Consider the following 13,401-nt stretch of genomic DNA (forward strand, 5'->3'; position numbering starts at 1 on the left):
TGCACAGTAGGATTATTTGTCAGGCCAGGGAGATCATATTCAGGGCCTCATCTCCTTTGGTCATGCACACTACGACAGTTTGGAGGCAGGGCATCGGATTCTCAGTAAGGCAGTTGGAATTGGTCACTTTAAGAAAATCAAGTGAATCTATTGATTGAGTCTGATCCTATACATTCTTAGTCAGTCATAGGACTGGAGTCTCTTAAAGCAGGGTATCTGGGATAGGTGGGATGAGCAGATTAAATTTGAATGCAGAATTTAAAGTTCTCTTAGTTTGACAATTTCTAACATTCACCAGAGCCATTTCTAACTATACATTGCCTCTTTGTTTGAAATGAGCTAGTTGGGAGAAAGCAAAGTATATTAGTTAAAATGCCAACAACTATTAGTTAATATTAGCATTACATTAGTAAAACAAATATTGGTAAAAAAAAAAAAAACCCTCATAATTGTGTGATTCAGAAAATTTTAGAATTTTCCCTCATAAAAACCCTGAGGTATGGTAGTTTCAGGTGGCTTAACAATATCATCCAAGCAAAGTTCTTTCTGTATTTCACTCTGCTATCCTAAGTGTTTTGGCTTTGTCCTTGGCTAGTTCCTCTCATGGTTACAAATGACTAAAGCAGTTATAGGTATCATAGGCAGACATAATGGTGTCTTAGAAGAAGTGAGACTGTTAATTGTGTCATTTCTTAAGAGCGAGAAACGTTCTTATAACTTCCCCTCATTCTCCAGAGCTGGGTCATATACCAACCTCTATACCAGTCACCTGCAACAGGCATGAATTATAGGGCAGGGATGGACAACTTGAATATAATCCAGGTTCTGCTACAAAATGAGGAATGGCTATCAGGTGGCCGACACTATCTGCTATACAGTGGTTGGGTTGACAAAGCTGTAGACCCTGTGTGTCCTGTCATTCTATGACATTAAACTCTTATACTTTGAGACACACTGATATTTTAAGGCAGCTTCTTTTATGAAGGTCTTTTGTGTTAACACTGTTCCCTTCCCATACTTTATAAATGAGAAAATTTCATTTCTGGGTTCTATATGAGCAAATCTTTATGATGTCATTATCTAATTAGAATATTGATATATAAATATTTTTCTTTCATAAGGCAAGTATAAATCTTAAAGTGAGTTTAATGTATGAGTTAAAAAAGCTCTAAGGTTATATTTTGTACATTAACCATTAGAGTGACTATATTAATTATTTTTAAATTTAAGAACACTTAAATTTTAAAAAAAGAACACTTAATCTTGCATTTTTGTTCAGGTTAAGTTTTTGTTCATAGCTATAAGTTTTCTTCAATAAAAAATTGCCTTAACCGGTTTGGCTCAGTGGATAGAGCGTTGGCCTGCGTACTGAAGGGTCCCAGGTTCGATTCTGGTCAAAAACATGTACCTTGATGTACCTTGTTTGCGGGCACATCCCCAGTAGTAGGTGTGCAGGAGGTAGCTGATGGATGTTTCTCTCCCATTGATGTTTCTAACTCTCTATCCCTCTCCCTTCCTCTCTGTAAAAAATCAATAAAATATATTACTTTTAAAAAAAACCACAACAATTATTAATCTGATTTACCTTTAAGAAGGGAACTTGATTCTCACTTTTCACTCTTAATGAAAGAAGAAAAATCTTCAGTTTTGCTAAGGAATGTTCCTTCATATTTGTTCTACTTGATTTACTTAAATCTAAAATGACTTGATACATTTTTATTTTATATGTCTTAGAATTTAACCTGGGTCGTCTACAAGTTTCCAAAGAACTAGTAAATGATGTCATTCTCCCCAAATGGGCTAAGTCAGCTGAAGATTTCATCTATAAACACAGGAAAGCTCTGGTAAGATTTTTGTGTTTAGTTATTAGAGAGATTAGTAAGATAAAGATGTATTTTCCAGAGGATGGAATTAAGTGTATCTGACTATTAATCATTTTTCTACATTAATTTTTAATCTATTATATATGATGTTTGCATAATATAATAATTCTGAGGGTGATGAATGTTCGGATTTAGTGAAAGTATAGTCAAGTCCCATGGGTCTATGGCAAAAAAATGTCATTTCTGTAAGGTACCTGCCTGTTGTATGTGAAACTATTTCAGTCACCAGGTTTAGTGTAGTTTGATTTATTGTAGTTCCCACATTTGTTTCAAATCTAATATAAGGATTAGTACTGAAGGATTTTAGCAAGTTTTTAGGATAGCTAAATCCTAAATGCCAGTTTAAAAAAATGTTACTCATTTTTAGCTAAATTTTCACTTCGGATTTTTAGCTAAATTTTCACTTTGGAATCGAAGTACTAGTGAGAGGCTAATGTTGATATTGTATTTTATCTTGCAGGAGATGTGCCCTCCCTCCTCTCCCCACAATAGCCCACCTAGTTCTCTATTTAAACTGAAATGTTGCATATTCTAAAACTAATTAGGCCAATACATAGAAACATTGCTTGTCATTAGTATATAGTTTGTCAGATTTACAGTATTCAGGATTAGATTATAATAATTGTAAGCAATAACCTTATGCATGAATAAGGCAACTCTGAAAAAGAATCTGTTTCTTATAGCTAACCAGGAACTTCTCAGATGCTTTCCTCTATATTATCGATGACATACAATAGGGGTCCAGGATTTCAGGGAAGCATGCTCCTTACTAATAAGATGTTAGAAGTTTGTGTTTCAGTTATGTATTTCTGCCTAATAAACTATTCCAAAATATAGTGACTTTAAACTGTAGCCATTTTATTATCTCTCACATTTCTGTGAGTTGATTGGTCTCAATTAGATAATTCTTCTGGTCCTGTTTGAGGTTCTCATGCCCTTGGAGTCATATGATAGCTAAGGCTAGAGTCAAGTAGGCTTCATTGAGACATTGGCATGCTAGACTTTTCTCCTTCTCCATGTGGTTTCAGGATATCGGCTTTCCATGTGGTCTCTCTACCTGGGTAGCTAGACTTCTTACATGGCAGCACATGGCTCCCCTGAGTGCAAAAGTGGAAGCTTCCACATTTTCTCATGACTTGAGGTTGTGAACTGTCACAGCATCACTTCTGCCACCTTATAATCGTTAAACAGGATCAGTGCAGATTCAAAAAGAGGGAAAATAAATTCCCCCTCTCAATGGTGCAAGTGAGAAAGAATTTGCAACCATCCTTAATCTACTATACAAGTCTGCCCTCAGGTCACAAATTATTCACTTTCCTCCAACATACAAATTACACATATTTCTTCTCTAGAGCCCCCAGAGTCTCATCTCTTTGAGACATGGATCTTTAAACTTTTTTCAGAAATGACAGTATAATAAACTAGAGGCCCAGTGCACAAAATTTATGCATGGGTAGGGTCCCTAGTGGCTGCCAGCTGCGCGCCGGGGGTCTCTCCTCCCCGGCTGCCAGCTGCCAGCTGGGGGCCTGCCTTCCTTCCGCACCACCACCTGGTAGTCAGCACACATCATAGCAAGTGATCAAACTCCTGGTCAGTCAAATTCCCGAGGGGACACTTTGCATATTAGGCTTTTATATACATAGATATTTTCATTGGCTGTAAGGTCTGTGTCAAAATTCTGCCATTGAAGTGCAAAATAAATGGGTGTGGCTGTGTTGGACCCATCTACCCATCTGGCAACTAGTAAGATTTGGCACACAAGGAGTGGTTTGCTGATCCTTGCATTAAGGCATGAGGTCTAAAATCCAGTAACTTATTATTCATCTAAATGCAGGGATGAAACTATTCAGCTGTGTCTCTTGGATCAGAAGACTGAAGTAAAGAAACAAGTTATCTGCCCTCATATAACAGCAGTGATGTGACAAGGTCAAAATTTGATAGGCTTTCTCATTCAAAAGGAAGAGAAAACAAGAGGCACCTAGCAGTAACTAGTTTGTAACTATTAAGAATTCTAGCAGGAACATTATCTCAGTTCCTTTATTAGGATCCAGTGCTGTTCCCTGAGTGGTTCTTTATGGTTCCTTTGTTCTACCCTTGGGCTCTTGAAACCACCCCCACACAGTCATTCTTTGTTTTCCATCAAAAAAATGAAATTGTTTACATGAGTATTTTTGTCAGCCTTTCTTAACCATAGTAACTTGAAAGTCACAGGTCTTTCTTCTTTTTTGAACAGTTTCTATCTTTTTCAGACTGAATTAATAAATTTTCTTTTAAAATATTTCGGGTTTCATAGGCATCAATTCTATTGGACAAAAACCTTCCATATTACTTTGGGCTGAATGAGAGGCTTCTATGTGAAAATGCCCTTAAGATTCTTGTTAAAAAACAAAATACAGCCCAGTAAATTTGAAGACTTAATGGGCTTTATTCAATGATTCATGATTTGGGCAGCATCCTATCTACCCTAGAAAGGAGTTCCCAGATGCTGTGCAAAATGGAAGGCTTCTGTAGGCAGAAGGGGACAGGAAAAGGAAGTCTAACATAGAATGGGTTGTTTCTGGCAGCTCACCTTTCCTTTGGGGGAAAGGCAAGGGTCTGTCATGAAAATTACCTCACTAGTGCTGATCAGGTAATTCCAGATTGACTGGTTAAAGCTCATATTCCTGGAATAGGCTGAAATTGCAGTGAGTTTAGGTATTAAGTCTTGGTTTGCACAAGTGACTCCATTTTTGGATTATTGTGTCTCTTTCTCTATTCCCCTCTCTCTCTCTTTAACAGTCATAAGATACTCTATATTTTCTTGAGTGTGCCTATGAGGGGGAAAGACCTCAACAGATGGTTTGATAGCCACACTCCTGAACTAAACTTTTGCCTGAGGCCATATTTTACTGGTGACATTGATTTAGGCCATTTTTTAACTTTGGGAATATTTACTCTCTAGTGACACTGGAAATGAGAAATAATTTTATTTTGAACCCAGCAAGACCTGGCTTTATATTTTTTTTAAGTTATGCTAAAACCTGAACAGTTTTCCCTCCGACCAAGTCATCTTATTCCTCCCATACTTTATCACAGGCAGCTAAAAGAAACCAATCATCACTTTAAAATATTCTGCCTAGAAATCTTCATCCCCAGATCCAGGAGTTCATTATTTACCCTTTATGTTTTTCATGTAACTAAAACATTGAGTCCTTTTTTTCCTATCTCCAACAACAATTTCCTTACTGTCTTTTAAGCCATCTTAGAGGCTCCAGGAGATCCTTCAAGCCTCTGCCTGCCACCCAGTCCACCCACCTCTTACTGGAATGGGATGGAGGGAGTGATTTGCAGGATCTCTCATCTTCCCCACCATAGTTTTATTATTTTCTTGAATTGAATTTTAGACAACTATTTCAATGGAAATTTTACAACAAAGATGCATTCCAGAGCCATCATTAATTTTTTGTCATTAATATTTAGGCTGTTAGATGTATTTTTTTTCACCATTAGTTAGGAGATGCATATGTAGTAAATAGTAATAAATACATTGTCTACATTGAACAAGATAGAGTATAGTCAATATATATAGTAGATGATTAATAATTATTAATACAGTGGTAAGATTTTGTATGGAAATGCTTAATTTACTCTTGCTTTTTTAAAGGACCCATCTTTATATTGTACTTGGAAGGTATTTTATATTAATTACTTATTTGTTCTTTTTCTAGGAGTCTGAATATGTTTCTGTTCATCTTCATGAATGGATAGATCTAATTTTTGGCTATAAACAGAGGGGGCCAGCTGCAGTGGAGGCACTCAATGTTTTCTATTACTGTAGTTATGAAGGTAAAACCTATGTACTTTTTCTCTTGTAGTATATTGCTAGAATGTATAATATGTGCTTATAACATGATATTTTGGACATAACCATTTAACATGATAAAACTACATTTAAAAAAATCTTTATTTGAAAGATAAATATCCTTTTGTAAAAAAAATAGTAATTAAGGGTATATATGCAAATCTAAATATATGTGTCAGTTATTGGTGGCATAAAAGTTTATCTCTGGCAGATATTTCCTATTCAGTCAGGTCTTACATTAAATATTTAGTATTAAGTTTTTAGCAGACTTTGAAAAAAGACCTTTAGAATTACAAATAATAATTCTTTAAATGATAATGATGACATTCTAATGTTTATTAGCTCAGGATCAAGAACATTTTTTGAGGGCTTTGAAAGTCATACTAAGCAGTCCTTTTCTAATCCTTCAGTAGAACTGATAGTTCTAAAGATTGTGAATAGTATGAAGTTATATGAATTATAGCAGAGCTCACATGACTTTCTGTAACTAGACAAGCATGTTTTCCTTCTATAAAAATTTGTAGGGAGGTAGTATAGCATGATAGTTAGGAGCGTAGAAATCAGACCCACCTAGTTTGGCCAATTACAAGCCATTAACAATTCATATTAGGTATGGCTGGGAATAATCAGTTAACCATAATGTCACCTTCCCCAACATTTATTAGATAAGCAGTAATTTATAGCAGCATTTTCATTAATCTTCCTCAAGGCTATTTTTCCCCCCATTTTTTTTTAGAGAGTAGAAGGGAGGGAGAGAGAGAAACATTGGTGCGAGCAACACATTGGTTGTTTGCCTCCCACCCGCACTCCAGCTGAGGCCATGGATCAAGCTTGTAACCCAACATGCCCTTGACCAGGAATCGAACCCAAGACCCTTCAGTGCACAGGCAGATGCTCTAACCACTGAGCAGTGCTAGCCATGTAGGGTTATACCAGTATTTTTGTGTGGTTATTGCATTTGTTTCATCTTGACTATGATGAGGAAAACAATTCGGTATACTATGAATATAGTTTGCATTTTTCTTAGAGAAACTTTTATGGACTATCTTAAATTTGTTTAAAATATTTTAGTTCTAAATAGTGGATAAAATGTATTCTTTTACATATTTAATTTTGGTATTTTATTGTTTTTTAAACATTATCCTTAAAATGTTTTATAAATTAAAGAACGGAATAATATTTTGATGAAAATATGCTAATCAGTCTCTGATATATTACTCAGTTGTGTGGCTTACCGATTTATTTTCACTCTGTAGTGAGTTGACTACTTCTCCTGGTTTTAGGAGCTGTGGATTTAGATGCCTTAACAGATGAGAAGGAAAGAAAAGCCTTAGAAGGGATGATTAATAATTTCGGGCAAACACCTTGTCAACTGTTAAAGGTAAGCCATAAAAGTTATTGATTATATAAAAAGTCTAGAAATTAATTGCTAAGGAGTATTACTACCAGTATTTTCAAGGATTTTAATGATTTAAAACACTATATCAAAATTATTTAGAATTTGAGAAAAATATATTGTCCCTTAATAAAAAATAGATTTAAATGTTTGTTTCTGTTTTGAAATAACAAAATATTGCAGTCAATCCACATATACAGTCAGTTACTAAATCTCCAGGAGGCTTATATTTATTCAGAAAGCCAATCACCTTATTTTGTTATTTCTGAGAAAGAAAATGATAAGGTTGAAGGCTCCCTGTTAGATGAGATACTACTCCCTCCTTTTATTTTATTTTATTTTATTTTATTTTATTTTATTTTATTTATTTATTTATTTTTAAATATATTTTAGCCCTGATCGGTTTGGCTCAGTGGATAAGAGCGTCAGCCTGTGGACTGAAAGGTCCCAGGTTCGATTCCGATCAAGGGCAGGTACCTTGGTCGCGGCACATCCCCAGTAGCGGGTGTGCAGGAGGCGGCAGCTGATCAATGTTTCTCTCTCATCGATGTTTCTATCTCTCTATCCCTCTCCCTTCCTCTCTCTGTAAAAAAATCAATAAAATATATTTTAAAAAAATACATTTGTATTGATTTCAGAGAGGAAGGGAGAGGGAGGGAGAAATAGAAACATCAATGATGAGAGAGAATCATTGATCAGCTGTCTCCTACACGACTCCTACTGGGGATCGAGCCCGCAACCCAGGCATATGCCCTTGACCGGAATCGAACCCGCGACCCTTCAGTCTGCAGGCCAATGCTCTATCCACTGAGCCAAACCAGCTAGGGCCCTCCTTCATTTTAATTGAATACCAGTTAGGTTATGTCATTAAAACAGTTATTATATTGGGACTCATTCTATGTATAAGACTTTTTAGTAGCTGACATTTGCCCAAAAAGGGCACTTACCAGCCTGAGCCCAAACCCAGTCCTAAAACTCAAATTATCCTATCTAATAAAAGAGTAATATGCAAATTGACCATACCTCTGCTACACCCACAGCCACGCCCACCAGCCAATCAGGAGCGAGTATGCAAATTAGCCCAACCAAGATGGCTGCGGCCACCGAGCGAGCAGGAGGCTTGGGTTTCCCTGGCAGTGGAGGAAGCCAAGCTTCCCACACACCCTGGCCAGCCCAGACCTCGACTCAAGGCTACGAAGTTTCAATTATAGAAAATAAATAAATCCCAACAAAAATGGCTGCAGCCACAGAGCAAATAGGAGGCTTGGGTTTCCCCGGCAATGGAGGAAGCCAAGCTTCCTGCACACCCTGGCCAGCCCAGGCCTCTGCTCAGGGCTACAAAGTTTCAATTATAGAAGATAAATAAATCCCAACAAAAATGGCAGCAGCCACAGAGCTGGAGAGAGCAGGAGGCTTGGGTTGCCCCCAGCGATGGAGGAAGCCAAGCTTCCGCAGCCCTGGCCTGCCTTGGCCTCCACTCAAGGCTATGAAGTTTCAATTATAGAAGATAAATAAATCCCAACAAAAATGGCTGGGGCCATGGAGCGAGCAGGAGGCTTGGCTCTGCTCAAGGCTACAAAGTTTCAATTATAGAAGATAAATAAATCTCAGATACCAGTGCCTCCACTTCAGTCGCCAGGGGGTGTGGCCGGCCTGCAAACCACCACAGGCCCCTCGCCCAGGCCACCCCACACCCCAAGGGAACCCCCTCCCTGATCTGAGGACACCCTTCAGGGCAAACCAGCTGGCCCCCACCTGTGCACCAGGCCTCTATCCTATCTAATAAAAGAGTAATATGCAAATAGATCATCACTCCAACACACAAGATGGCTGCCCCCATGTGGTCAAAGATCCTGCCCCCATGTGGACACAAGATGTCCACCACAAGATGGCCAGCAGGGGACGGCATTTTGTAGGGACCAGGCCTGCAAGGGAGGGCAGTTGTGGGCTACCAGGCCAGCAGGGGAGGATAGTTGGGAGAGACCAGGCCTGCAAGGGAGGGCTGTTGGGGGCGATCGAGCCTGCAGGGGAGGGCAGTTAGGGGTGACCAGGCCGGCAGAGGAGGGAAGTTGGGGTTGACCGGGCCTGCAGGGAAGGGCAGATGGGGGGACCCAGGCATGCAGGGGAGAGCAATTGGGGGGGACCAGGCCTGCAGGGGAGGGCAGTTGGGGGTGACCAGGCCTGTAGGGAAGGGTAGTTAGGGGCAAACAGGCTGGCAGGGGAGCAGTTAGGCATCAGTCAGGCTGGCAGGGGAGTGGTTTGGGGGTGATCAGGCTGTCAGGCAGAAGCGGTTAGGGTTAATCAGGAAGGCAGGCAGGCAAGCAGTTTGGAGCCAGCAGTCCTGGATTGTGAGAGGTATGGCCCAGATTGGAGAGAGTGCAGGGCGGGCTGAGGGACAAACCCACCCTCCCCGTGCACGAATTTCGTGCACCGGGCCTCTAGTAGAATATAAAACATATAGAATTAAATTATGAATATTACTATATATCTTTTCCCATACTAGTATCTGAAATTAAATTGTCTTTCTGATTGCGTACAGCTTTGGATTCATAGAAGTTAATCCAGTGTTAGGTTTCAAAGATGTCTTGTTCTTTGTTAATATATGAATTTAGAAATGAGGAATATATAATAATATACTTAATTTTTAAATTTGATTTTAGAGGAAGAGGAAGAGAGAGAAACATTGATGTGAGAGAGAAACATTGATACATTGCCTCCCATATGCACCCTGACCAGGGATTGAATCCTGGGTATGTGTCCTGACCTGGAATCAAACCGACCACCTTTTGGTGTACAGGACGATGCTCCAACCAACTGAGCCACACTAGTCAGGGTACAATAATATACTATTTATTATGTCTTTTTATTTTATTTTTTAATGCAAGCACAGTGCTACATGATTTACCCAACTCTCACAATAAATATCTAGTTATCCTCATTTTTCAGATGGTGAAGCCAGGTCTCAGATAAAATAATACCTAGCTTACAGCACCTTAGAGAAATCAGATACTAGTTTTTCCAAATTTACACAACTAGAATGTGACTCTACCATTCCATATTTCTTCTGAATTTATAGCTGGAAGCTCCCTTGTTGAACAAAATCTCTTTTTTATGTTCTTTGGGCTGTTATTTATATCCTAATTTTGATACTTTCTGCCTTAGTTGTATATAATTTTTTTGCCTCACTATATTATCTACACTGATAAAAGAAAAAGATGCAAATTGACTGTACCTTCGCAATGCCCACCAGCCAATCAGGAGTAAGTATGCAAATTAACCCAACAAAGATGGCAGGTTAATTTGCATATGCAGGTGCTGAGCAGCTGGGGCAGGATGCTTGCCTCGTCACCATGGCGAAGATGGGCGAAGACGCAGGCATTCCTCACCACCCCAGCATCTCCGGGCCTCTGGGCAGTGTGGGAAGGTGGAAAGGCGGCTCCAGGCCAGAGCCCAGTCGGAAAGGCACCTCTGGCCTGAGCAAAGGGGGTGCCGGCATCCAAGGGAAGGAAGGCCCATTCTTGCATGAATCTTTGTGCATCGGGCCTCTAGTAAACATATAAAAGCAGCAACCTTCTTTTCATTATTTTGTATCTTTCTGATATATGTTATGTGTGTAGTAAATTGCATTGAATTGAAATCTCCAGTTATTACAACAATAGTGGTCTAAACTCTGACTGATAGATGTACTTTTGTTTTTCAATTATCAGACTAAATTTTATAATGGCTATTATTCCTCAGCAACAGTTTATTTAAAGCCTCCAACATTGATTTTTACATAATAGTCATATTTAAAGTCAGTGCTTTATTCTTTACCTGCTGATTGAAATAGAAGGCAAAAGTAACAATAAAACAGAACACTTCATTGGGCTTTGAAATAGATTCTTTAATGTTTTTGCACCATTAATTTTTTTTTAAATAAGAGTAGTGCTAATTTGTTTTTATTATTTTACAAAAATGACACAAATCAACCTTTTTTTAAAAAAATAAAGTGAATAATTGAGAGTTAAGTATTGAAGTACCTATAGCTGTCACATCTATTACCTATGACCTAATATTTTGTGATGGAGATAGAAGAATCCCTGTTAGATAAAATTTTATTCTGCATTTTAACTGTGCCTTTGGAATGTTAACTTGATTTGTCATTTTCTTTTTATTTATGAAGATAATACTGTTCCATGTCTCTTACATTAACCTTAAAAAAGAATATTTTATTTGAAAAGAAATGCAGTAATATCTAAAAATTGATTCTGATAGTATTGACATTTTTACCTTATTTCATGAATTAAAGATTCACCCATATTATAATTTTTGTTTTTGAATAATGCACTTACTTTTACCAAAATTTAGGAAGACAGAGATAAAAAAACAAGTATATGTAATCCAACATAGAAATAAGTGCTAAATAAAATATCAAATAAAGTGCTCAGGAAAGTAATATGAGAATAATTAATTCTGACTTAGATATCTAGGGAGATACCTGTAAGAAAAACTTTAGAGTAGAAGCAGAGTTTTCTAGAAATGAAGATGGTAGGAACTCTACTGGGGGAGCAGTCTGAGCAATGACCTGGAACTGGCAATAGTGCATGGTATGTAATCTATTATAGCTAGAGCCCAGTATGTCTGGAGGAATACAGTGAGAGATGTTTTAATATAATTATGAAATTATTTTTCCTTAAAATTATTTTAAAGGAACCACACCCTCCTAGATTATCAGCAGAGGAAGCAATGCAGAAGCAGACCAAAACCGAGACTTCAACCCTAAACCTATTTCAACATCTCTCTGAACTGAAGTCATTTTTTATAGAGGTAATATCCAACTTGGTAATGTCAAAGAGTTTTCTCTGTGAATTGCATACACCTCATTTTACTCTACAATGTAAATCCAAAAGTAGTAAATAATTCTGAATTATCTGGTCTTGGATTTTTAAAACAATCTTATTGAAAGCTTTTGTTTGCTACTGAATGGTAGTCTGAACTGTTCCTCTTGGCTTGTTTCTTTTACATTTTCCTGGCAAGAAAGAATAAGTACTTTTATTTAAATTGCTCTTTATGTCAAATGAGATGATGATAGAGGGAGTGTAAAATAACTCTTAATTATAATGTATAAAATATGGACTAATAAGTCAGATTTTTAATTGCTAATATCAGGAGTAGTAGGGTAAAACAAGATAATGATGTAATTGAAAGATTTCCTTCTTAAAGGGCCGCATAATAGACTCTGGCTATGTTCCTTGAAATTTACATCTAAAGGAACAGCAGAGTAGTGGAATACAAGAAGGTGATGGGTGTCAGAAGTTACAAGTATGCCATTCAAGCATGGTATATAATATCTTTCCTACATTTTAAATTAAATATGTTTTAATAGAGTAAAATACTGTATCACAGGGTTCATTCTTATTTACAGAAACAGTTTTCAATCGTTTGTGCCTAATAAAGATAAATAGAATCAGCCACTAAACCTCTCTCCTGTATTTTTTAGGGAATTAGTGATGGTATTCCTCTAATAAAGGCCATTGTCCCCAAAAATCAGTCTCGTTCTTTTATGTCTCAAGGCAGTCCTGAGTTATTGGTAAGTTGATTTATACCTTTTGCACATTGCCATATATATATATATATATATCTATTAAAACTTACAAAAAAAATGAGAAAGTGAAAAAATTTTAAAGACTTTAAAAAAAAATAGAGAAAATTTTTATAGAATTTGACCAAGTATGGAAATGAATTTTTCATTTTTTATATAGCTTTTATTTTAAGTCGTTTCTATAATTTTAAAGTTTATCTGGAATAATAAATATGTGAAAATATGAGAAAATTTTGTATAAGAAAAATAGGGTGTAACATCTTAGGTATTAAAATTTATCATTCAGCAGTAATAATTATGAAAATGAGAAGTAATACAGAATTGATTATGGTTTACTTGCAGCACATGCTAGTGAGTGCTTTAAATGAATTTTGTCAATTAGTCCACCTAAATATCCTATAGGATGAGCAGTATTATTATTTTTCTTCTACAGATGAGAAATTAAAACTCAGAAGTAACTTGCTCAAAGTCACAGAGCTAGCAAGTAAGGGATCTGGGACCCTGGCATGTGTACCAAACCTAGGTCTGGCTTATTCCAGTTTTGTCACTTAGAAATTATAAAAATGGAGTACAGCAGAGTGAACAGTAGAGATTCCAGAATTAGACCTGTTTTTCTAATTATGCATATTATATGTTTACCCAGAAAAAACAAGTTTGTGAAAGATACAAAATAATAATAGTATTTTTTGAGTGGTAGAAT

The 13,401-nt window shown here is 37.1% G+C and overlaps 1 protein-coding gene across 1 annotated transcript in view; it reads left to right on the plus strand.

The window, feature by feature from the left end:
* The window catches only part of NBEAL1 (neurobeachin like 1), a 130,980-nt gene that overhangs the window by 104,083 nt on the left and 13,496 nt on the right, over nucleotides 1–13,401 (plus strand). Inside the window, exons 44-48 of the mRNA XM_080671263.1 lie at nucleotides 1,735–1,844; nucleotides 5,591–5,708; nucleotides 7,008–7,105; nucleotides 11,810–11,926; nucleotides 12,600–12,689. Coding sequence (XP_080527389.1) covers nucleotides 1,735–1,844; nucleotides 5,591–5,708; nucleotides 7,008–7,105; nucleotides 11,810–11,926; nucleotides 12,600–12,689 — 533 coding nt within the window. The remainder of the gene's footprint in view (nucleotides 1–1,734; nucleotides 1,845–5,590; nucleotides 5,709–7,007; nucleotides 7,106–11,809; nucleotides 11,927–12,599; nucleotides 12,690–13,401) is intronic.

Source organism: Plecotus auritus (assembly GCF_963455305.1).
Source record: "Plecotus auritus genome assembly, chromosome: 5".
Taxonomy (NCBI): domain Eukaryota; kingdom Metazoa; phylum Chordata; class Mammalia; order Chiroptera; family Vespertilionidae; genus Plecotus; species Plecotus auritus.